Source organism: Trichosurus vulpecula, chromosome 4 (genome assembly GCF_011100635.1).
Source record: "Trichosurus vulpecula isolate mTriVul1 chromosome 4, mTriVul1.pri, whole genome shotgun sequence".
Lineage (NCBI taxonomy): Eukaryota > Metazoa > Chordata > Mammalia > Diprotodontia > Phalangeridae > Trichosurus > Trichosurus vulpecula.
Genome location: NC_050576.1, coordinates 295,763,823 through 295,788,325, shown reverse-complemented (window position 1 = coordinate 295,788,325; position 24,503 = coordinate 295,763,823). Strand labels below are relative to the sequence as shown.

The 24,503-nt window shown below is 41.0% G+C and overlaps 2 protein-coding genes, 2 non-coding genes and 1 pseudogene across 4 annotated transcripts in view; 3 read left to right on the top strand and 2 right to left on the bottom strand.

The window, feature by feature from the left end:
* NDUFS1 (NADH:ubiquinone oxidoreductase core subunit S1) overlaps positions 1-13,870 on the bottom strand; it is a 31,601-nt gene extending 17,731 nt beyond the window's left edge. The window contains exons 1-6 of the mRNA XM_036754290.1: positions 13,810-13,870; positions 13,089-13,180; positions 11,742-11,849; positions 4,103-4,179; positions 3,051-3,132; positions 2,826-2,956 (exon numbers count right to left, since the gene is read on the bottom strand). Coding sequence (XP_036610185.1) covers positions 2,826-2,956; positions 3,051-3,132; positions 4,103-4,179; positions 11,742-11,849; positions 13,089-13,180; positions 13,810-13,870 — 551 coding nt within the window. The remainder of the gene's footprint in view (positions 1-2,825; positions 2,957-3,050; positions 3,133-4,102; positions 4,180-11,741; positions 11,850-13,088; positions 13,181-13,809) is intronic.
* LOC118846102 lies at positions 6,967-8,091 on the bottom strand (annotated as a pseudogene).
* A 4,610-nt stretch (positions 13,871-18,480) lies between the features above and the next one.
* Positions 18,481-22,451, top strand: EEF1B2 (eukaryotic translation elongation factor 1 beta 2). The gene is made up of 6 exons (XM_036758155.1): positions 18,481-18,760; positions 19,309-19,431; positions 20,373-20,499; positions 20,951-21,017; positions 22,035-22,160; positions 22,246-22,451. Exons 1-6 carry the CDS (start codon positions 18,681-18,683, stop codon positions 22,398-22,400), a joined length of 678 nt encoding a protein of 225 aa, XP_036614050.1. The 5' UTR covers positions 18,481-18,680; the 3' UTR covers positions 22,401-22,451.
* On the top strand, positions 20,796-20,873 carry LOC118849311. The gene has a single exon (XR_005010358.1). It is a non-coding gene; the product is annotated as a small nucleolar RNA SNORD51 (small nucleolar RNA).
* On the top strand, positions 21,177-21,311 carry LOC118849323. The gene has a single exon (XR_005010373.1). It is a non-coding gene; the product is annotated as a small nucleolar RNA SNORA41 (small nucleolar RNA).
* Positions 22,452-24,503: the final 2,052 nt, after the last annotated feature.

Here is a 24,503-nt window from a genome sequence, read left to right as displayed (position 1 = left end):
CCATGACATACCATGTTTCTTCTTTGAATTTCATCTTCATCTGTATAATGGGAATATTTATGCCTGCCCTGCCAAGCTCACAAAGGTGCTGTGTGACACTTCAGTACTTCAAAGATTTGTAATTTTATAGGTGAGGTGTATTCATAATGCCTCAAACTTAGAATATGCTTTTTAACAGTTGCTACGGCCAAGGAAAGTCACCCTGCAGGCAACCTGGTGGTGTATGTTCTTTAAACGCTGTATACGTATATAAAAATAATATATTACTGCTGCCGCTCTATCTATATGGCTTTTAGTTATTTTCAAGGTCAACAGATAAAAGCCAAAGAAACCAAGTTGTTCTAACAATCACATCATGTGTACTACTGCCTCTATATATTGTGTAAACCGTTCCCTCTACCTGAAATGCCACCTTTGGTTCTTTTATCTAAGCCAAGACCCAGCCTCAAATCCTACTTCCACTCTAGCTTCCTTCCACTTGGCCAATTCTGATTTTTAAGGAGTTGTTTTCTTCCGTATTTTTTGTAATTCTTTGGTTAATTCTCTTTTTTATAATTTTCTTATATACCTCTCATTTCTTTTCCCAATTTTTCCTATGCCATTCTTATTTGATTTTTAAAACCTCTTTTTAAAAATCTCTTCTAGGAATTCTTACTGCACTTCTGTTCAATCTGCATTTTTCTTGGAGTTTTCCTTATACACATTGTTCATCTTCTCAGTTTGTGTCTTGATCTTCCCTGTCACAATAGCATTTTATGGTTAGGTTCCTTTTCTTGTTGTTGTTTGTCCATTCTTCTAGCCTATTTCTTGGTTTTGGACTTTATGTTAGTGTTGGGCTCTGCTCACTTGGGGAGGAAGGAAAGGAAGGAAGAGGTCTGGCCCAAGTTTGTGTCTTTTATGTCCCTTTGCTTCTTTCACAGCTCATTCTGAGGGCCTGAAAGTTTTCAGTGCTCTGTGTTTGCCGAGGCAGTTGGAACTACTACATCACGGTTTTCTTGAATATTCTTTGGTTCCTACCCACTGAATTTTGTAAATAGGACTATTTCACTCTTCATAGCCTATGTGAAAACAAATTGGATCTACTATCTTTTTTGGTTATAGCAATGAAATAATAAACAAGTTTTCTATTAAAAAAAAGTTTTCAGTGCTTTCAAAATGATGTGATCTGAATAGAAGTCTGTTCACTGTCTCCCCGGTCTGAGTTCTACAAGTTTCTGACTTGGTCTGGGTCAGCTGGATTGTGTGTGGTTGAGTTCCTGCTGCTAGACCCAAGTCACTGCTAACCTGCTGGAAGGTTCTGCAGGTTCAGAGTGACTGAACTGCTGGCTCCCCCATGGTTTATTGCACTGCAGGTTTACATGCGGGACTAAAAGTTACAACTGAGTCATCATTCCTATCCACCCTCCGACCCCCCACCTCAGCTCTTGGCTCAGGGCTACACAGCTTTGTTTCTGGAACTTGGTCTGTTCCATACACAGTTAGGTCCTCTGTCTCTTGTGACTACTACTCTCCACTGTGGAACTGTGACGTGGAACTGTGACGTTGAACTGAATAGTGGGTGACAGAGTTGCCAGATGGCACCATTCTTGCTCCCAATGCTAGTACAGGGATCCCTTGGGATCTGTTTCTGTTCAGGTGTTTAGTCCCCTTGCCACTCCTGAGTGCTAGGTTTCTTCCCTCTGCTGCTGCCCTGGACAACCCCGACTCCAGTGTCTAAGACCTCTCTATCTTCCTAAGTTGCTTTCTGCTGGAAAAATGACTCACTGTGTTGTCTCACTAGTTTTCCTGATCAGAATTTAATTTGGTGCATTTTCTAGGTCATTGTGGAGGAGCCTGTGGTGGAGCTGAGGCAAAATTGCTACTTCTCACTCAGTCATCTTGACTCTGTTCCTCCCCACCCTCTACCTCCCCTCTAAAATCTTCCCTAATGACTCCAACCTAAGGGTCCCGTGAATTCTTGCAGACCTCTGTCTGTACTACTCTTTTGGCACTGGGCACATATGTGCCTTATACTTTCCATATATCTTATCTCCACAATTAGATAAATTCCTGGATAACAAGGACCATACCTTATCCCTTTCAATGTTCCGAGAGCCTAATTCTATTCTAAATAAAATCCTGTAATAATAACATTAGAAAGAATTGTGTCTATCAAAGTTTTCTTCATGTCCTGGTGTACCACTCATAGTAACAGTGCTTTGTCAATATGGTTTCCAACAAGTTTCCTAAATTGAATGTATACTCTGGCTCCCATCTATGTAATGGTTAACTCTCTATGACAAAATTCTTGATTTTATTTTGACTACATTATAGGTAGAGAAAGAACATGTCCACTGAAATGTTACTAAGTTCTTTATAATTATTTTCTCCTATTATCTTCCCACTTTCGAATATCCCCCACCAATGGAACCTCACTAAAAAAAGAAGCCACCTAAACCTCTTATGCTATCCACTAAAACAAACTAGCATCACTCAAGAAGATATAAGAGTTGGAAAAGTGGTATCAACGAATGTACAACATCATCCCTTTCCCCCACTGAGTTTAAAGCAATTTTTTTCATACACTAATTCATTCTTTACTGAGGACTTAGTTATAGAAGGCTTGTTTCATGTCCAGGTCTTCAAGATGTAGAATGACTTCTTGAAATACAGGCAATATTTTAAAAATTACTCTACAGCTAAACCATTCAGAAACCTCATAGTTTATCAGGGGACTTTACCTGTAGAAAACTTTACTTTCCACTATTATTATTCAACCACATTTTATAAATACTAAATAAACAAGGAAATTAATGCATGTGATACAAAAAAAGAAAAAAATTTACCTGATGCACCGAGTACACTGTATACATCTAGTCATAATGGTTTTTACAAGCGGACCAATATTCTTATCTTCCACAGCACGTTTTCCCTCTAAAAATCTGCTTCTATCACTGCCAAACATCATTGACTGGTCCTAGATGAAATCACAGGAGACAGCTAAACCAACGCACCTATTAAAATCAAATCTGAGACAAGCTCAGTAATTTTTACAGCATTAGAATACACACCTGCAGATCACATTCACCTCCTTGATCACAGATAGGGCAGTCTAGTGGGTGATTTGCTAATAAAAACTCCATTACACCTTCTCTGTAAGGGAAAATAATGTGCGAAATTAGTCAAATAACCACCATCATCCTGTGTTTACATGGTACTTTTTGCCCAAGGAAGTCAACACATTTCACATACACTTTTTCCTCAATTAATATTGATCCTTTGATCAGGAGATAAGGATAGGGGATAGAAATTAAATCTTAAGATTTCAAAGGCATATGTAATTCCCAGTTGAAAAAGCTCCCTCTACCAATGAAGGTTGGCACCATCTTTGGAATTTATAGGCTAAGAGAGCTGCCTAGAGAACAGAGATGTTAAGTTATTTGCCCAAGGTCACAAAACCAGAGGTGTCCAAGCTGGGCTTTCACATTCCTGGTTTTTGAGCTGCCTCTCTGGCCATTATACCATGCTGACTTTCTTGACCCAGAAAACTAATACGCAATTCTTCTCTAAAACCTTGCATCTGTTATTAAACATGAGCCAACACAACTGTCCATCATTTAACTTATTCTGCTAACAAATAATTTCAATTATGTAGCTTAGAAATAGTGAAGGCATAGAACTTCAAGCTTCATTGAAGAACCTAGAAAACTCTACCTGTGACAATAAAAATGGGTATTCATGTCTCACTTTCCCCTACAATTACAAAATCAGAACATTCGTATTGCAAACAAATAGTTACATACTACAAAAATGAGTAGGCAAAACTGCCTAAGTGTGCATGATAGTGGCAACTGAAGTTATGCAGCAATGCTCTAAGGTAAGCGAACTGCACTCACTAACACAAGGTGAGCAGCCTATTTCTATTGCCAGCTCAGTCCTACCACACTGACATCTCCTCATGGCTCAGTATCACCACAACCAGCTTTCCTGCACTGCCTTTATTCTCAGTGTCCCAGTCTTTCATCAACCGTAAAGGTCAACTTTCCCAAGTGTGAAGCTGAATTTTGGACTCATGGGATAAAAATTAGAGGTTAACATTCAAAATATAGTAATAGTAAAGTACCTTGCTTTCCTGGACTTCTCTGAGTTTGTAAGGATGTTCCAACCCTTCATTACTGGCATAGCACAAGCAGCTACAGGCTGGAATTTCAATGGGAAAACCCATTAACACTTGTACCTCTCTGATAGTAAAAATAATAAATCCTCTTTAGACACCTCAAATCCAGTATTTCACATAAAAAAGGCATCCGTAACCAGAAAACAAAGTAATTACATGGCAAATATGACATGATAAATCCTTAAAAATAGTACAATAATACAGAGCATCCTTAAGGATTGGGTCCTAGAAGAAAATCTTTCTTAAAAGAACCGTTAAGGTACCATCATTTTTCTTAAACTTAAAAATATTTCATGGCCATTTTTATTGACATCGCTATTGCTAACCTATCTCCCTCTAATTAAAAAATGAAAAGAAAATAATGATCGTAATGAGCGGTCAAGCAAAATGAATCCACTTAGTAGATATGTCCAAAAATATGTATGATTTCATACATCTTGTGTCCATCACTTCTTTTTTTTTTGCAGGGGGAAAGGCAAGGCAATCGGGGTTAAGTGACTTGCCCAAGGTCACACAGCTAGTAAGTGTATCAAGTGTCTGAAGCCACAGTTGAACTCAGGTCCTCCTGACTTCAGGGCCAGTGCTCTACTCACTGTGCCACCTAGCTGCCCCATCACCATCACTTCTGTCTGGAGGGGAGTAAATGTCTTAAGAATAGGTGTTCTGGAAACCCTGTTGGTCACTGTACTGACCAGGGTTAAGTCTTTTGGAGATGTTGTTTTTAACAATGTTCTTGCACAAACTGTTCTGCTGGTTCTGCTCACTTTACTGTGTTAATTCATACTACCCAGGATTCTCTAAAATTTGTCTCATCATTTAATGAGCAATAATATTTCATTATACCACATAGTACAACTGGTTCAGCCATTAATCAATTGTCTAAAAGGCAACCTGAGGCACCCTATTCTACCCTGGCTCTTTTCTTTCCTTCCCCAGTCCCCCTATTAATTTTTCCTTTAGGATCAGGAAGTTTGTTTTGATTTTGACTACCCCCTTCTGGGTAAAATCTACCTTCTTAATTCCTCCCTTCCATCCCACTGTTTTCCCTGTTGAGCTTGAAATATTTCTACACCAAACTCTGTGGGTGTTCAGCCTTCCTTTGTCCTTTTCAGGAAAGGGATTCATCTGATGCCAGCTCTTCCTACTTTCTCCAGGTTCGTATCCTTTTCTTTTCATGTACCCCAATTATAAGAAATACCAAGTTCCAACCTCTTCTTCTTCTTTATAGTAATGTATTCTGCCTCTTACCTTCCCTTCTCTTTTCCTTCTTTAAACCCTCTGAACAGAACCATTTTACCAAGTTCTGTTTTTCCTACTTAATTCTGTCAATGCCCTTTGAAAACATTAAGGTTTTAAAGGGACACTTGCTTTTTTCCCCCCATCAGAATGTTAGCAAGACACCATCACAGAGTACCTCCCAATTCCTTAAATAAATTTAGCTTTCCAGGTTTCTCTACTCTTGTGTTTATATCTCAAAGTTCCTACTCTGCTCTGGACTCTCTGACAGGAATGTTTGAAGTACTCTGTTCTAATAAAGGATCTTTTTCCCCCTGTATTTATTATAATCAGTACTGTAGAGTAAGTCATTCTTGCTGATGAGCCTCTTTCCTTTGCCTTTTGGCTTTTACTAGATGCCAGGTGTTGAGTGATCCTGCCTCTAGTTGGTTGGTTCTTGAACTGCTTTTTTCTGGATGCCTGCCATACCTTTTCTTTGATGGGTAAGATCTAAATTTTTTTCAGGGTAGCTTTTTCTTGGTTTACTTTGCTCTCTGGTTCCAACAGACCCTGGTAGTCTTGATTTGTGATTTCTTGAAATAATGTCCAGGCTTTAAAAGAAAAAATCAGTTTTCAAGGAGTCCAACTATTCTTTTTTTGGAGGAGGGAGGGGTGGAATAGGGGTGAAACGGGTCTTGGTCTCTCTATCTCACCCAGTCTGAAAGTTCGGCAGGTCTCTCATAAACTCAATCCCAATTCCTTTCCATTTCCAACCTGTGCTAGCTCACCTCTCCTTAGGCAGAACAGGCCCCTCCCCCTCTTCCCTTATGCTCCCAGGGGCCTTCCATATTGGTGCCAAACTTTGTGCAGACACCTGATTATCTTAGCTCACTGAAACTGGGAACTACTCAGCTCAAGCAATTCACACCAAACCCAGCCTCCTGAGGAGCAGGGATTAGAGGTTTGCACCACCACACCCAGCCCAATAATCCTTTTCTTTTTTTAAATTTAGTAGTTTATTTTTCCCCAGTTACATGTAAAAACAATTTTTAACATTCGTTTTTAAAATGTTGAGGTCCAAATTCTCTTCTTTCCTTCCTCCCCACACCCCTCATTGAGAAGGCAAGCAATTTGATATAGGTTATACAAGTGTAGTCATTCAAAAGATATCCATAATAGTCATGTTGTGAAAGAAAACAGACAAACAAATCTCAAGAAAAATAAAGTTAAAAAAGCATGCTTTAATCTGCATTCAGACATCATCAGTTCTTTCTCTGGGGATGGATAGCATTTTTCATCCTAAGTCCTCCAGAGTTCTCTTGGATCATTGTATTGCTGAGAATAGCTAAGTCACTCAGAGTCGACCATCTCACAATATTGCCGTTACTTTGTACACAGCACATTTCACTTTGCATCAGCCCATGCAAGGCTTTCCAGGTTTTTCTGAGAGCATCCTGCTCATCATTTCCTATAGTACAGTAGTATTCCATCATAATCACATACTACAACTTGTCCAGCCATTCCCGAATGGATGGGTATCCCCTCAATTTCTTTTTTTTCCTGGTCTGGCTTTATTAGAAGCTTAAAAACTGGGTGAGGCTGTAATGGCAGAAGTAGGCTGGAGAAGGTTTAAATGGGGCTATGGTGGAGGGGGTTCCTTCAATGCTAAGGCAGGGGAGGAGAGGAATAGGGGAAAAATGGGGAGGAGAGGCAGGATGGGGTCTGGACTCAAAGCAGAAAAGCTAGCAGAAGAGGGCTCAGAAAGGAGCTACCCGGGTAGTGCGAGCAGCCATCAGGGCCCGTTTCAGTTGCTCGTAGGTGACAAACATCACTACATTCCAGGAGCCCAAGCGGAGGAAGGAAGGCATGAACCCTTTGTAGAAGGCTTGGGGTCCCTCCTTCCAAAGCATGGTGAGGGCACAGTGGCCAGCACTGGCATACTGGCCCGCGGCAGAGTTCATGTATCTCGTCTTGACCACATCCACGGGGGGAAGCAATGATGGTGGTGCAGAAGCCAGCCCCAAAGGCTGATGTGAAGTGGCATGGAAGGTCATCAGTCATGAGATGGGCCTTCAGGAGGGCATCTTTGATGAGATCATAAGTCACCAGCTCAGCACAGTTGACGCAGCATTGCGGGCAACATTAGGTGAAGTTCCTTTCCATAAGCCCCGAAGGCCCTCCTCTCGGGCAATAGTCTTATAGGCATCCATTGTACCCTGGTATCTCCGGCTGCCACCTGCATGAGCCTGGGCCTGGAAACGTACCTTCACCACATCTGTGGGTTGGGCTACGCCCACTGCCAGTGCCCCTGTGGTGCAGCCTGCGAGGAGGCGGCTCCCGATGCCTGCATGCTCAGATCCCTTGGTGTAGAACTGCTTGACAGTCATAGAGGCCAATGCGGACAGAGGCAAAACTCATCTGGCGCTGCAACCCAGCCACCAGCCCATTGTACAGACTGCCAGGGCCCTCAGTCTTCACCATGGTCAGAATGGTGCCCATGACACCCCGATACTGGGCATTGGTAGAGGAAGCTCGGATGGCCCCCTGGCTCTCTCCTTGAATCTGCAGCCGGACTTTGGCTGTGTCCAGGGGGAAGGTGATGAGGTTGGCGATGCAGGCAGCGGTGCCAGCCCTGAAGAACTTTATGATGGCTGTTGGAGGCACATCTGTAGGCTTAAATCCAACCATGATGAATGCTGGCTTTCTGCTACTTCCCAGGAGGCAGAGGTGAAATGGAAAGATAACCTCCACTGATTTGAGCAAGACGAGATAGAGGAACTCTGCCAGAGTCCCGATCTGGAGGGTCTCACGATGATGGCACCTTGATCAAGCTTCTCTAAAGGTGTCCCGCTGTTCAAAGTTGCTCACGGCAACCATGGCCCACTTCCCTTGATTTTCCATAGAAAGTTGTTGGGAAACTGAACACCTAATGATCATACTATGTGCCCGGGACTGTAGAGGAAAACACAAGGAGCCGGCGGGAGACACGAGGTCTGCAGCAGGATCCGGTGTCCGGATCCCCTCAATTTCTAATTCTTTGCCCCCAGAAAAGAGCTGCTATAAATATTTTTGTGTGTATAGGTCATTTTTGTTTTTTAAATCTCTTTCGGGATACAGACCTAGTAGTGGCACTGCTTGTTCAAATGCATGGTTTTATAGCCCTTCAGGTATAATTCCAAACAAAGTGGTTGAATCAGTTCACAATGCCACCAACAAGGCATTAATGTCTCTTTTTTTCCACATCCCCTCCAACATTTGTCATATACCTTTTCTGTCCTATTAGACAATCTAAAAGATATGAAGTAGTACCTCAGAATTGTTTTAATTTGCATTTCTCCAATCAATAGTGAGTTGAGTATTTTTTCATATAATTATACATAGCTTTGATTACTTCATTGAAAACTGCTATCTTTTGACCATTTATCAATTGGGGAATGGCTCTTGTTTTTATGAATTTGACTCAATTCTCTATATGTTTAAGAAATGAAGCCTTTATTAGAGAAACTTGCTTCAAAATTTTTTTTCAGTTATTATTGCTAACTGTATTCCCCCCATTTATTCTATTCTTTCCTTTTACCGCCCCTCCTTAAGTTTTTTGCTTCCAAGACCTATCTCCTTCCCAAATCTGCCTTCCTTTCTACCACCCTCTTCCCTTTTCTTATCCTCTTCCCCTTTACTTTCCTGTAGGATAAGACACATTTCCATACCCAACTGGGTGTGTATGTTATTCCCTCTTTGAGCCAATTCTGTTGAGTAAGGTTCACTCACTCCTCTTTACCTCCCCCTTCTTCCCCTCCACTGTGAAAGCTTTTTCTTGCCTCTTTTATGTAAGATAATTCACCTCATTTTACCTCTCCCTTTCTCTTTGCCCCAGTATGAATATATGAATCTTACCCCTTAATTTTATTTTCTAGAAACCATTCCAATGATTCTTAAATTATATCTCTTTGGGCTGTTTCCTAGGTGAAATTTTTTTTAACAGGTCTTAGACTCTTATTTTGTGCTGTCTCATGCAATTATTGATTTGTATGTTTCTTGAGTAAGGTCTAAAACTTTAACCTCTAAGCTATTTATTTTCCTTTCAATCCTTTCCTCAGGAATTTTCATTTCACTTGTTATTTCTTGCTTCATTTCTTTTAGATATTCATGTAATCCTTGTGGAAAGTTCCTTTTTTTCATTAAGTCACTATTTACAGTTGTTATGGAATTATTCCTTGGGAATCTCTAGTGTTATAATAATTTTTAATACTGGTTGGTGTTTTCTTTGATTTACTTATTTCTCCCACGTAAGCTCCTGGGCCAGACTCAGCTCTCTACTATGCATTTGTGTAGGCTGCTCATTTTTGCTTGGTCTCTCCTTGGATTCCTGTGCTGACACCCATCTCCAGGGGTTGACCGCTATCTACTAAACCTCCAGATCTTTGAGGTTCAGTGTACTAGATCTTGAGGGTCCTCTCTTGCCTTTCAGGTCAGTTAGTAATCTAGGTACCCCAGAACCCCAGGGCTGTTCAGTCTGAGTGATGCTGTTGTTCCTTGGGACATCTAAGATCCCCATCTTGAGACTTCTTGCAGGGGCACGAAGAGAAACAAAACTCTTTTAACTCTTGCTGATCTAGACAGAGAGCCCTAAGGATAATGTGCCACTCTCTTCTTTCTAGTAGTGCTGGAAGACTACCCTGCATTTGTGCTGGCTTTGCTGGTAACCTGCTTTCTTATTTCCTTCTTGGTTCTTGCCAACCTCTTATGCATGGGGGGGATGGGGGTGGGGGTGGGGGTGTCACTTACTGTAGTTTTCTCACTGGATTTTTTGATCATTATTCAGTCTGGTGAGAACTTCCAAGATTTTGCTGAAGGAGATTTTTGGGAGCTGGGCTGGAAGTCGTCTGAAGTACTTGTAATTCCCAAATGCCGGGAACTATTTAAGTTTCTTTTATTTATTTATTTTTTTGTTTATTAGATTTTTTATTTTTAGTTTACAACACTCAGTTCCACAAGTTTTTGAGTTATAAATCTTCTTCCCCTCCCCACCAAGACGGTATGGAACCTGATATATGTTGTATATATACCTTCACATTAAACTTACTTACACAAGTATTTCAAGTCCTGATACAGGTCCACAAATATCTCGAGAACAGAGATAAAGCATGATGCTAAGTATGCACTACGATATTTAACACAAAAGTGATTTTTGATTTAAGATTTTGAAAGCAACACAGGACCATAGATTTAGAGCTGGAAGGGATCCTAAGAAGTCCCCTAGTCCAATCCCTTCATTCTTTCAAAAAAAATTAATTTATTAATTTATTTAGTTTTTGGCATTGATTTTCACAAGAGTTTGAATTATGAATTTTCTCCCCATTTCTACCTTCCGACCGACTCCAAGATGGCGTATATTCTGGCTGCCCTGTTCCCCAGTCAGCCCTCCCTTCTGTCACCCCACTCCCCTCCCATCCCCCTTTCCCTTCTTCTTTTGTAGGGCAAGATAAATTTATACGCCCCATTGCCTGTGTAACTTATTTCCTAGTTGCATGCAAAGATTTTTTTTGTTAGTTTTCGAACATTTGTTTTTAAAACTTTGAGTTCCAAAAACTCTCGCCTCTTCCCTTCCCACCCACCCTCCCTAAGAAGGCAAGCAATTCAACATAGGCCACATGCTTATTATTATATAAAACCCTTCCACAATATTCATGTTGTGAAAGACTATGTTTTCAATCCCTTCATTTTACAGACGAAGCATTTGAAGATCGGAAAAATGACTTGTCCAAGAGCACACAGGTAGCAGAGCTGACATCTGAACTGGGTCCTCTGACTCCAAACAAGCACTTTCCCATTACAGTCCACAGTCAATTGATATAGCTACTGTTTAAAGACTAGCCATAGCCACCAGGCATTGAAATCTGTGAATCCTAAACAAGTTACAAACCAAGGGCTTTTTAAATGGAAATTTTTTTGTCCTCTGACATTAGCGGCTGGAAAGAATTGTAGGGATTGAAATGAATCTCACTGGAGTTAGGCCCCTCACTTTTCAAACAGCATGGTCCATGTGGAAACAAAACTTGTTGGCTCTTTTCCTCCTACTTGCAAGTGGAATATAGCACCCAAACATGCTTATAACATGGGGAACTCTAGACTCAGAGTAAGAAGACATCAGTTCAAAACCAAGTCCTACCACTGAATAGCTATGTGACTTTGGACAAGTCATTTCAGAAAATTAAAGTTGTTTTTTCTCATCTGTAAAATGATAATGATGCCACCTGCTCCACCCACAAGGATCACATTCACTTTCACTCATAAAACATATTATAAAATGTAATTATTTCAGTTTCTCTCCTTTATAAAATAGAGTGAAATATTTTTAGGTAACAAGTACCTTAGGAGCCTTTTCTATCTCCACAAGACACATCCTACAGTTTCCGGCAACCGATAACCTTTCATGATAACAGAATCGAGGAATCTGCATGCCAACCTTCTCACATGCCTAGGAGATAAAAAGAAGTTCTGTTATATGAGAATACTACAGAGTATTATATAATTATGTAATATGAGAATATAACTAAGTTGACTGCTACAAAGAAAGTAATTTCTTTTCTCCCACCTCTATGGCTGTCAGTTATTTCTGTTAGGCTTTGGAACCAGTGAATTCAGATGATTAAGTGTTGAATATTATAAATCAATATATAGGAAAAAATACAATCCCTTTACTCCAAGTAAAACTCACCAATGAAGAACTAAAAATATATAGGTTACAAAGAAGTAAAAAAAACTTCAAGAAGTCCATGATATGGAAGATTTTTATAGAAAACTCGCCTGGGGCATACAATGATTTTGTTAGTTAAAATCAAAACTAATAAATATTTGCTGTCCTTTTTAGTGAAAGCCAAGTTGATATATTTTAAACTAAAATCTGTTTATACTGCTTTAAAGAAATGGATGCAACAGGGCTATGAAACAAACAGTAATAGAATAATTCAATCTGACAAACGTTAAGTGTCTAGTTGCAGGAGTAGGGAATATTCAGCCTCGTGGCCACATGGGGCCTTCTAGATCCTTGGGTGCTGTCTTTTGACAGAGTCCAAGTTTTACAGAACAAATCCGCTTAACAAAAGGATTCCCCACCCCTGGTATGTATATGGCACTGTATAGGGTACCGGGGATACAGAGATGAAAAAAATGAAAGGCCTCCAAATGCTTACAGTCTGGCAGGAGAAAAGCACGTACAATGAATAACCTTACAAGTCTAACATATGATTGGGTACATATGAGGGGAAAAGAACAACACGAGATATTTCAGGACAGAAAGATCACTTCCCTTCCTGGATGGGAAATGAGAGAATCAGAAAAGAAATTAAGACAAAGGTTGCCTTTGAACTGGCACCTAATGGAAGCGAAGGATTTCAAAGTAGAGATATGGAGAAAAGCCATTCTTGGAATAAGAAATGATATGCTGGATGTATGGAATAGAAGACAGAATGAATTTGAGTGGAGCATAGCGCACACCAAGAGGAGTAGCACTATAAGGGGTAGTAAATCAATTTGGAATAAGCTGGGCCACTTCATAGCTATATCAAACTGCAATAGGTTTTTATCTTAGTTCCATAAATATTTGGCCATTATATAATACCTATCAAGAAATCTTGACATACTGAAAGAAAATCATTTAAAACAAGTTTTATAAAACAAAAACAAAAAATACTTAGAATTTTGATTTCATGTTTACCTGGAGCACCGTGGTTCCAGGTTCCACCATGACAGGTTGACCATCAACAAACACTTCAATCAAGCTGCTGGCTGCTGTGGTAGTTGTTCGCACTGACCATCAAAAACATTGAGTTGGGAATTCAAGTTAACTAGAGTTGAATCTGCTATGGCATAGGATAATAGATTTGTTTACTCTGACCACTAAGCTAGAAAAACTGACTTTAAAATACTGAATTAATACAAGAGATCACATATAGTCAAAAGATACATTTCCACACTTGTCTATGGTTATGTTGAAGAGTAGCTTAAATGCAAACTTATTCTATCAGTAAATATAATATCAGCATTAAGGTAGTGACTAGTTATCAAAATAGATGAACTATATATGTTGGTAGGAAATCTGATAGCCAGTTTTAGCAACATTCTATTCCTTGAGAAACTTCGTTGATTACTTTTTACTCATATCTCTTAAAAATATAGCTTTAAAAATTCAAATATATATATTATCAACTGAGAAATATCCTATTTACTTTAGCTAACTCGTTTCTATTTTTGCAGAAACAAAATCAATTTCATACCCAGTAACCGAATTCATTTAACATCTAAGTACCTACACATATGACGCTTTTAGAACCAGTCACACATGTAGGAAATTCCAAGAGTTATTTCTATGACTTAACAGAGTCAAACAGTCTAGTTTCACATATTTATTAAAGAACATTTTTAAAAAGAATACTTACCACATCCTTTAGGACACTGAACGAGGCCAGCTAAAGCCCTTCGTACAGGTAGTCGTAACATCTTGCTAAAAAACGAAACGGAGAAGTCTTAAGGTTCTTTGTAGGAATATATTCTAGTTGCTAATTTTTTTTAGATTGCTAACAATTTTATTTTACACTTGATAGTTCATGTTGGCAAATAACAGAATTTCATTAAAATCTTATAAATTTTATCTTATATAATACTACAAACTGTTAAGATAGCTATAATTAATCTGCCCTTCTGCTAAGTAAAACGAAATTGCATGGCAAATTAAAAAGATGTTCAAGTAGCTAATAGTACTAAGTACTAAATGTGGTTTCTTTGAAACAAAGGAGCTATCATTCACAAAGCTTTAAAGTACACAACTTGAAAAACAATATATTCCTTTAGCCAAAAAGAATAGGATTGTCCAATATTGTGAAAAATATCTCAAAATATATACTGAAAAACTTCCCACACAATAACCTCAAGGCACTTAAAACTTAGCAACCAGGTAAGACTCTGCAATGTCAATAAAACAAAAACTTTAAAATCAATTCTCAATTAACCACATGTAGATTAACAACTACATTTTAAAAATGAGAAACTGGTTTTCTTCCCCCTCCATTCAGCATATTTCTCAGGTGCTTCCCCTAAGTTAGCAGGTATGCAAATATGGAATGCAAAAAATAGTTTTAGGATCTGCTTAAGGAAAATATAAATTAGGAAGGTAAGTTTTTTTGTATAAGATGTTACCAAAAAAACCCTGCTTGCCAAGCCAAATGTAACAATTTTTTAAAAATTACTAGTAGTCTGAATAATCAAGAGTCGACTTAGATACCATGATTTAACTGTGGACAGTCCCTTTAGCTCTACAGGCTGACCTTCTATGATTCACTAAAACTCTAAGTTGCTGTTGCTGAATAAAAAAAAAAAATCACAACTTGTTGATTTGTTTCTCTAGCACCTAGCCAGTGCGGTTCTTCTAACCATCATAGTAAGGGCTGTCCTTGAAGCTCTTCTAGCTTGGTTACTGGCATTTGCCAGAATCTGTGATTCAATGTCACTGTCACAGGGAACTTGGTGTTACCTCTTTCCCACTAAAAGTCACCGGCTTAGTGGATGACTGTATAAAACAATATACAAGTAAAGACTTCCATTTACAACTCAGCATTATTTTGTCATACATTCCCTATTACGATTGGAGAAGCATTCTTACCCCACTACCTTTGGAGGGACCTGGATAGGGCACTGGGCCTAGAATCAGGAAGATACTTCCTGTGTGACCCTGGGTTAAGTCCATTGACCTCTGCCTCAATTCTTCAACTGTGAAATGCAGATGATAATAACAGCATCTACTTTCCTGGGTTGTCCTCAGAATCAAATGAGGCACTTGTTTAAAAAGGTGCTTAGCACAGTGCCAGGCACATGATAAGGAGCTATATTCCCTTCACCCAACTTTGAGGGATGTTTTAATTTTTCCGTAAAATTCAGTCACAGCCTTTTCCTAACATTTGTGTATTGTTTTACTGTTTACAAAGACCTACATCTATTACCTCATGTGATCCTCCCAATAACCTTGGGGAGTATTATAGCTATTATAGTACTATATGTGCTATAGCAGTATAGTATTATTGTAGTATTAGCTCAGAGTGGTTATGTGATATTAGTGTGGTTAACTAGTGTCACAGGTAGGATTCCAACCCAGATCTCTAAAATTCAAAGAGCTTTTATTAAAAACTTTGAACATCGTCTTTTATGAGTCAAATAAATACAAGATTCAAATTATGGACGAAATGGAGTTCTCCAAATCAATGTTTTTCCCATTTAAAAATTTTGATTTCAGCAGTAAAGTGACATTATCGAAATAATTACAGAATTTTAAGTACATATCTAAACATAAAGTAAAAATATCATTAATCCAGAATCTCCACTTAGAATTTATAATCCATCACTTTCCAAAGGACTGACTTTTGTAAAACAAACTGTTTTTGTCATGGTTAGTTCTAATCCGTTACCACTGAAGGCTGGCTGTTACTTTAAGACTACCCACACTCCCAAGTAAAAGTTATCTGACTTTGACAGGCCTGAAAAATGACTATGGGAAAGGGGAAAATGGAATTACAATTCTCCAGTACTTGCAGTGTTCCTTCCATCCTCTTGCCATCATATTTCTGGTTTTGTTTTCACATTCCTCATCAATTTGTAGAAATTATTTGTTCTTGCTGCATAAAATGCTACCTAAAACTTGAATATTTTTATTTTATAAAGCACGAAGTAAAATACTTTCATACAATCCTACCCAGCCTGTCCAAAAAGTCTTCCCTGACCAATTCAATAAGCATTTACTAAACACATACCATATGCAAAGCAACTAGGCATACCAAGACCACTTCTCCCCAACCCCCCAAAAGTTTATGCCCTCAAGAACCTTACATTCTACTGAGGAATCCAAACAGAGGCATCAATAAATTAACATCCAGATTAATTTTCAGGCTAGGAGATTTCACAACTCCAAGGTACGTCATGCAACTTTGTTTATATCTTGCAAATGTTGTCATATTTATATGTTTGTGTGCACATATATATATGTGTGTATGTATATATGTATATATATACTTGCCCTCAATGACAGCATTGCTTTCTTTCTCATACTATAGAAAATGCTGCTGCTGACCCTCCTACAAGTGGAGTTTGCTTTGTAATGGCCTGCAATTTTTTAAACACAGGAATTAGTCCATATTCTCTACCTCTCTCTGCCGTACCTAACAGGATACCAAATAGTCTGCACAAGTCCAATAATTAGGAGATGGTGATGACACATCAGTAACATTTTCAGAAATGATGCACCAGAAAGCGAGGGGAAGTTGTCACTCTGATCCTCAGTCTCCTCATTTGCCAAGTAAGAAAGTTAAAGCCTGATGACCTCTCAGGGTTCCTAGTAACTGGAGCATATACTACGATTCTACCAACAGACTCTATCTTTGAACACTGATTTGTGTAATAAATTGGATCACTGAAAATCAAATCTTTCACAGCCCCAAATCCCCCTTAATTTGTAATAAGTTTTGCTCTTCAGGTATTGATAATGGTACAATAAACTCATTCTTCCAGGAGGGTGGAAAAAACAACCCCAAACCGAAGAATTCTGCTGTGATTACCTGAGAGTATTCAAAGATTATCGATGGGGAAAAAAGAAAAATGCAAAGAAACACACGGTGGTTTTAGTCGTTTTGGGGTCCTGTCTCAGTCTTCCCGACCCCAGTGGGGTTTTCTTGGCACAGATACCAGAGGGGTTTGCGATTTCCCTCTCCAGTTCCATTTTACTGATAAGGAAACTGAGGCAAACAGGATTAAGTGACTAGCCCTGGGTCACACAGCTAGTAAGTGCCTGAGGTAGATGTGAACCTTTGGGATTCCAGGCCTGGCACTTTATCCACTTTGCCCCCAGCTGGCCAAAGAAACATCTGACAACATCGCAGCAGAAAGAGTATGATCTGGGAGTCTGAGCACCAGGTTCCACTGCTTATTATCTGTGCGACACTGGCCAGACCTCAGTCTTCTCACCTGTAAAATGGGACTAGCCTAGGCGTCCTACGTCCCTTCCAGCTCACGGTCTCGGCTGAGTCGATCGTCCTAAATTCCCCCCTAATTCAGGTTCAACCCTCCCCCGAGCGCCCCCGGGCCTCTCCAGGCGAGTATAAACGGGGGTGGGGGTCGGCCTGCACGACCTCGGGCTCCCGGGAAGATCCCCCGCGTGACTCCATATTCTCGCCCCGCTCCGGGGCTGGCCGGGTGGCCCCGAGGAGGTCCCTCTTGGGCACGAGGGCCGGTCCCCGGAGGGTCGTTCGGGCGCTGACCCTCGCAGAAGGCCCCGAGAAGCCCAGGCCGCGCCGCCCTCCCGCTGGGTCACTCCGGCTCAGCTGCCTGAACCCGGGCCTCCCCTCGGCCGAGGCTGCGAGCTCGGGCCTAGGCCTGGCTGCGGCCCCGCTCGGTCTCGAGGGGCCCGCACGGGTGCCGGCTTGCCGCGGCTCCCCGGCTCGGAGGCGAGGACACTGAGTGACCGACCCGGACTCAAGGGCAACGGGTTCGAGGGCCCGCGGGCCTAGCCGCCGGCCAGCACGGCCCTACCCCCGGCCACCCCCGATACGACCCTCCCCTCCCGAGTCTGGCTTTACCTTCTGGGGCGAGGCGCCGGCACCGTTGGGCCTCCAGGACCCGAGCAGCCCCTCAGATGCCCTGTCCTTTATTCTCTATGGCGGCTTCGGCAATTTCCGTCCGCCGGCACCAACGAGACCAGGTTGCCGGGAGAAAGACTTCGGCAATTTCCGGCCTGTGGGGCGGGACTGGACTCGGCTCTGTCAGTCAGGCGGCTCTGGCGGAGGCGGGGCCAGGCTGGTTCGGCAATCTTCGGAGCCGCCGGTGACGTTTCGGTAATCCTCTATCTCAGGGCTCCCAGAACTTCGAACGTCTCTGGGGCCTGTGGGGGTGGGGGAGAGGGGAAGGGTGAAAATTTTCGAAATGACCATTTTTATTCTTTTCTATCCGCGCATCGGGGAAACAAGTGCAGGAAGAGCTACTTGAAGTTTTAACACTAAAGAAAACGAATTTTAAAGGCTAATCCGGAGCGGGTACCACAGAGAACTTTGCCCTTTGAACTCCGCCCTCTCTTTCCCAGCGTGGCGGAGCGGAAGGATACGCACTGACCGTATATAAGGGAGTCGCTGAGTGCGCGCAACCCTTTTTACAGTCGGCGGCCGGCGGTAGCGTGTTCACACGCTGCGCTGCTTCCCTACCCCGTGCTCGGTTTCTTCGTCGCCGCCGCCGCCGCCTCCTCCTCTTCCCGGTCCCTCCCACCGCCACCACCACCATGGGCTTCGGAGATCTCAAGACACCTGCGGGCCTGCAACACCTCAATGACTTCCTAGCGGACAAGAGCTACATCGAAGGGTGAGCGAAGACCCCGGCGTCCATCGGGAGGCCCGGTGGGTGGTCGATGAGGGCAGGGGGCGAGGCCGCCACCGCCGCACCGGCGTGCAGGAAAGCGGGCTGCAAGGGGCTCCGGGGCAGTGGAGGTGGAGGAGGAGAAAGCGGGACATGTGCGGAAGGTCACCTGGGGGCGGTGGCCATGAGCAGGAAGCGGCGGCGGCCAGGCCTGGGCCGATCCGGGAGGGACACGTGGCAAAAGCGCCTTGGGCGGGGGGCGGGGCTGAAAAGCCCCCCTACCCCCAGGAGGGAAGAGGAGAAGGTGTATGCCTAGGTCAACCCCTCGGACTCACGATTGGCCTGGGGAGACCGGGCTCGGCCCACGTGTGCACCAAACCTCCCACTCTGGCCTTGACCATCCTGTGCTTCCCAGAGCGCCCATTTAAACGGGGGTTGGGGCCTCTCTAAAAAGTGCATCAGGTGCAGTCGAGCCTGTTTAACCCGCCGGGCCTCGGGGTGCGCCCCGAATCATCTGGCTGGCCTTGCTTTCTAATACCTCCTTCGGTCCTCAGGTTTGTGCCATCCCAGGCTGACATAGCAGTATTTGAAGCTGTCTCGGGCCCCCCACCTGCCGACCTGTACCATGCGCTCCGTTGGTATAACCACATCAAGTCCTACGAGAAGCAAAAGGCGAGGTAAGGCTGTGCTGGCGTGTGACATGTATGTGAAGGCAAGCTACTCATTATGAGGTTGTTAACTTTCCACGTTTGGACCTAGGCTATTTTAGTGTTGCTGAGATGTTGTAAGCTTAATTAATTGCTTGTACCACCTTGCTAGGCCAAGAGACTGAAGTCCTCCATTTTTTCACAGAACAGGTAGAACATGGACAACAGCAATTCAACTTTTCCCCACACTGTCCTGCCAATATGCCTCCACCCTGACCTGGGGGGGCCACCTCTGGGGTGAGAGGGGTAGTTCATCTATGGCTCATTCATTCAATCCCTGGCCATGCTTCTGAAACTGCCAACAAGGGTGGAAGTTTGGGGAAGTGGACAACCAGTTCACTAAGAACGCAACTGAACATACTGTTATGAAATCTCAGACAAAAATGTTCATACTGAAAGATTAAATCATAGTGAGTATTCAATATAATGTCTCCCAGGGTAGCAGAGTGGTTTGGGTGTGAGAGTCTTTAAAAAGTGAAAATATTTTCAGGGGGTAAAATAGAAATGTTAGTTTTAAGTACTAAAATTGTATTGATTTGAAGTAATGCTAAAGTTAAAATTGTCCTGTTTATAGAGCAGTTTGAGTTGAGAAGTCAGTGTTCATGCACTTCCCCCCCCTCCTGTAATTCCAGTTCCTAAAAACTAGGTCAAAAGTAATCCATTTCAGCTTCTGCCTTAGATTTAGATTTAGCAGATTAAATGCCTCTTGATTGTTAGTATCCTGAGTAGTGTTGCAAAAAAAATGCTACTTTTAGGTCTTATGACTTATCAGTTTGTTCCTTGTTGACAAGGCTGATGTGAGGCATCGGCCTTGGTAAAACTTGTTAGTGCTTTGATACAATTTTGATTTAATGATCTCAATTTTAACATTTGAAGTTAAGTTGAAAGTAATAGTGTATTTTTCTTTTAAGCTTGCCAGGAATAAAGAAGGCTTTGGGCAAGTATGGGCCTGCTGATGTTGAAGATACCACTGGAAGTGGAGCTACAGATAGCAAAGATGATGATGACATTGATCTCTTTGGGTCTGATGATGAGGAGGTATGTTACAATTGATGCCAAGTAGAATGTGTGGTGGCTTTTTTTTTTTTTTGGTCATTAAGGTTAAAGTCAAGCTTATAGAAGAATTCATAAGATTTCTGTCAGGAGTGATACAATTGATTACATAAGTAATTAACAGCTAGAGCCAATAAGTGCCCATGGGAACACTGGTGTTAAGTGCAAAGTGCACATTTTGGTTGTTTCAGAGGTCTTCAAAAAATGTATTGGATTATATAGTTATGGGTCTAGTTAAGTAATTAAGCTTTGACTAGTCTGGTACCTAATTTTAAAACTTACTGGCTACATGATGAATAAAATCAAATCACCATCTTTCGGCTGAATTTGTGATGGAATTGCTTTTTTCTGATTGGCTGGTCTATTTTCTGCGTGAATTGCTAACTAATTTTAATAACAAATTAATGCCCTGAAATGTATTGGATTCTCTTCACAGGAAAGTGAAGAAGCAAAGAAACTAAGAGAAGAACGCCTTGCTCAGTATGAATCAAAGAAATCAAAAAGTAGGTTATCTTAAGGCTTGTCCTTACAAATTATAGTTCTAGAGAGGGAAGCAAGATTACAGTGTTATAAACTCACTTTTCCTTTGGTAAGCTTGAATTTTCTGGTTGCACCAACCTGTGCATTCACCATTTACTGGAATTTTTAAAAGAAAAAAAACATTCCACAGCTACTGGTCAGCAGCTGTTCTCATCTGTAGCAGTTGTTGTATTCTACTGTGGAAAAGAAACTGTTACACTGTTAAATCACCTCTTTCTAATGCAAAAGAAAGTGGATTCCTTGTGTGACAGACACCTGCTTACAGGCATTTTAATAGGAAAAGATAATATCTTTGGCAATTTCATTATAAAGTAAAAGCTTTTTCCAAATTCTGTTAGAACTCAGTTCTATAATACAATGACAATTCATGTTCATAATTATGACACTGAGGCACATCAAGATCATGAAGTACCTTCATACGTACATTTTTTATTTGGTGTATACCTGCTTTTAACCCTTATAACTTGAAGGGTTAAATTAACTTAATTTCTTTTTTTGGAGGGGGGGAAGGTGAGGCAGTTTGGGTTAAGTGACTTACCCAAGGTCACACAGCTAGTAAATGTCAAGTTTCTGAGGCCTAATTTGAACTCAGTTCCTCCTCACTCCCGGGCAGGTGCTTTATTCACTGCCGTTTAGCTGCCCTGAAGTTAACTTTCTTCCAGTTGATTTTAGTCCTCTCAGCTTGAGCCACTGTTGGTCACTATTTTAATTAATTGGATATGATTAGTCTAACATTTCTTCCACAGCTGAGTGTCTTGTCAGAACAGGAAGCTATGTGGAGGAAATGGCTAGTCCTTCCCTCCATAAAGTCTACAGTTGGTGGGGGAAGGTTATCTACATAAAGTAGAAAGCACAGATTGCTACTACTTGAGGAGGACGGGTATTCTGACTGGGAGGAGGAAGATGGCATCTAATTTGGGCCTTGAAGAATATGTAAGAATTATTAGTTAACAAAGCTTTTAATCTTTTGCCTTCTTTAGAACCTGCAATTGTTGCCAAGTCTTCTATCTTACTGGATGTAAAACCTTGGGATGATGAGACAGATATGGCAAAATTAGAGGAATGTGTCAGAAGCATTCAGGCAGATGGCTTGGTCTGGGGATCTTGTAAGTTGAAAATTTAAGTAGTGATTCACATCTATCTTGAATTTGTATTAGGATTGGTGCCTTACCTTTTGTTTTCCTCCCTCAGCTAAACTAGTTCCAGTGGGATATGGCATCAAGAAGCTTCAGATACAATGTGTAGTTGAAGATGATAAAGTTGGGACAGATATGCTAGAGGAACGGATAACTGCCTTTGAAGACTATGTGCAATCTATGGATGTTGCTGCCTTCAATAAAATCTAAAACCTAGCATCCTCAAAAATGGCATTTAAATAAAAATATTTGCAAGCAAGACCTTTTGGAGTCTCTGGTCTTCTTAATAGGGTGAAATTGTGTTTTCATACTAAGTGATTTTTTCCCCCTTTATTAGCTTAATTTCCTCCAAGCCACTTTTCCTAGCTTTCATTGATTTCCCATTATCTATCAGTAATTCCTTAATAGATTTTACCATCCTCTTAATTAGTTTTTGGGATGTGATTTGTATAATGATAAAGGGTATTATACCTAAATTTTTGGAATAGTAGTATTGCAGGAATTGGTAGGATCTTGGTGAGTTTGAGCTGAAAGCGTTCTTTTGTATGCTGAATTTGAATTTGGAAAGGAGGCTGTTCGAGGAGGTGACTTGTTAAAAAGCAAAATGCTCTTTTTCTTCAGGATTGGAGCATAGAGAATCAGTTTTAAGCTGAGAAGAATGAAGTACTACTGTGGTTAAATTTTGTTTTCGTGTGATAGGTTCATGCAGGTAAGTGATACAGCCTAGGTTCAAATTGTAAATGCAATCTAGGGACTTACTTTGACTTGGTAACTAAGTACACTATACTCTTACAATTTCTCTCCTGAGAATCCAATCCCTAGAACTAAATGGGAGTAGGTTGGGAGCTTGGTATAGTGAAGGGAAGAGGGAGTGTTGGAACAAATTCCACAATTGGTTATGGGTGCACTGGCCCAAGACATATGATTCAATGCCATGTTTCTTTATGACCCAAAGGAAAGATGTGTGAGGAATATAAGTTTACTGGCAATGATGTGCACAAAGGGTGGCTTGTATATCACAAGATGAATCTGATCCCAAGAAGAAATTCCATAATCCAGGTAGCAAGATGGTGAGGTGAATGACCTACATATTGCCTAGGTCCTCTGGAGTACGTTTTTAGAATAAGTTGGTTTTTATAGCAATACAGTTTTAAGAGATGTCCACTTTTAAGTCCCATGCATTTATTACTTTTTTTTTGCTGTTCAATCATGTTTGACTTTTTTGTGACCCCCATTTGCAATTTTCTTGGCAAAGATACTAACATGGTTGCCATTTCCTTCTCTAGCTCATTTTTTGCAGATGAAACTGAGGCAAACAGTTGAATGACTTGGCCAGGGTCACAACTAGTAAGTGTCCGAAGCCAAACTTGAACTCAGGAAGATAAGTCTCCTTGACTTCAGGCCAGGCACTGCATTCACTTCAACATCTAGCTGCTCCTTTCCCATTCTTTTCAATAAATCGTTCCTATTCATTCCCGATTAGTGTTATCAGTCCTACCCCATTAAGGCAATGCATTGAAATATATTTTTTTTCATTGAAATACTTTTAATAGCAATATTATAACAGTATTTTTGCCAATCCTCTGGCAGTGTGGTTCTTTATTTGAGTTTTAGGACAATGGCACCATTTAGTAAGTTATATTAAAATGAATGTGACATAGTGTAGCATAAATTTCTGAAAAAAGTCCCTTTTCCTCTAAGCAAAATTAAATAATAAAACTTCGTATGTAGCTTCATAGTCTAGCAAAACAAATTTCCACATTGGTTGCATCTAAAACAGAAGTGATATACACCTGTAAGTTCATCATCTCCACCAGGAGGCAAATGGTATATTTTATCTTCGTTCTTTTGGACTCATGATTTATACTGCTATTGAGAAAAAGTCAAAGTTGTTTTTCTCTATAATGTTACCATTACAGTTCTGCTCACTTCTTTTCAGGTCATGGAGATCTTCCCAGTATCCTCTGAAATTGACCACTTTGTCACAGCACAATAATGTTACATTCCTATACCGTAGTTTGTTTAGTCATTAGTCTATGTATTTTCTTCGTACCTTTATGTGTGTCTGTTGTTGGCCCGATTAAATGTAAACAACCTGAAGGCAAAGATTACTTCATATTTATCTTTGCATCCATCCCCCCCCCCCCCCCCAAATTTAGCACAGTGCTTGGCACATAGTGGGTGTTTAATAAATGCTGGTTAACTGTTTATCATTTGCATGGCAACAAACTGTAGCTATTTCTCTTGAGAATATCTATGCCCCAGCAGAAGTTGTGAGTAACCAAGGGATTAGAGTAGGAATGAGTTAGATGG

Excerpts from the sequence above, each read along its gene's own strand:
- EEF1B2 (XM_036758155.1), top strand. The coding sequence starts at position 18,681 with ATGGGCTTCGGAGATCTCAAGACACCTGCGGGCCTGCAACACCTCAAT. Across the intron at positions 19,432-20,372 it reads TACGAGAAGCAAAAGGCGAG|CTTGCCAGGAATAAAGAAGG; the intron begins GTAAGGCTGTGC and ends TTTTCTTTTAAG. Across the intron at positions 21,018-22,034 it reads TGAATCAAAGAAATCAAAAA|AACCTGCAATTGTTGCCAAG; the intron begins GTAGGTTATCTT and ends TGCCTTCTTTAG.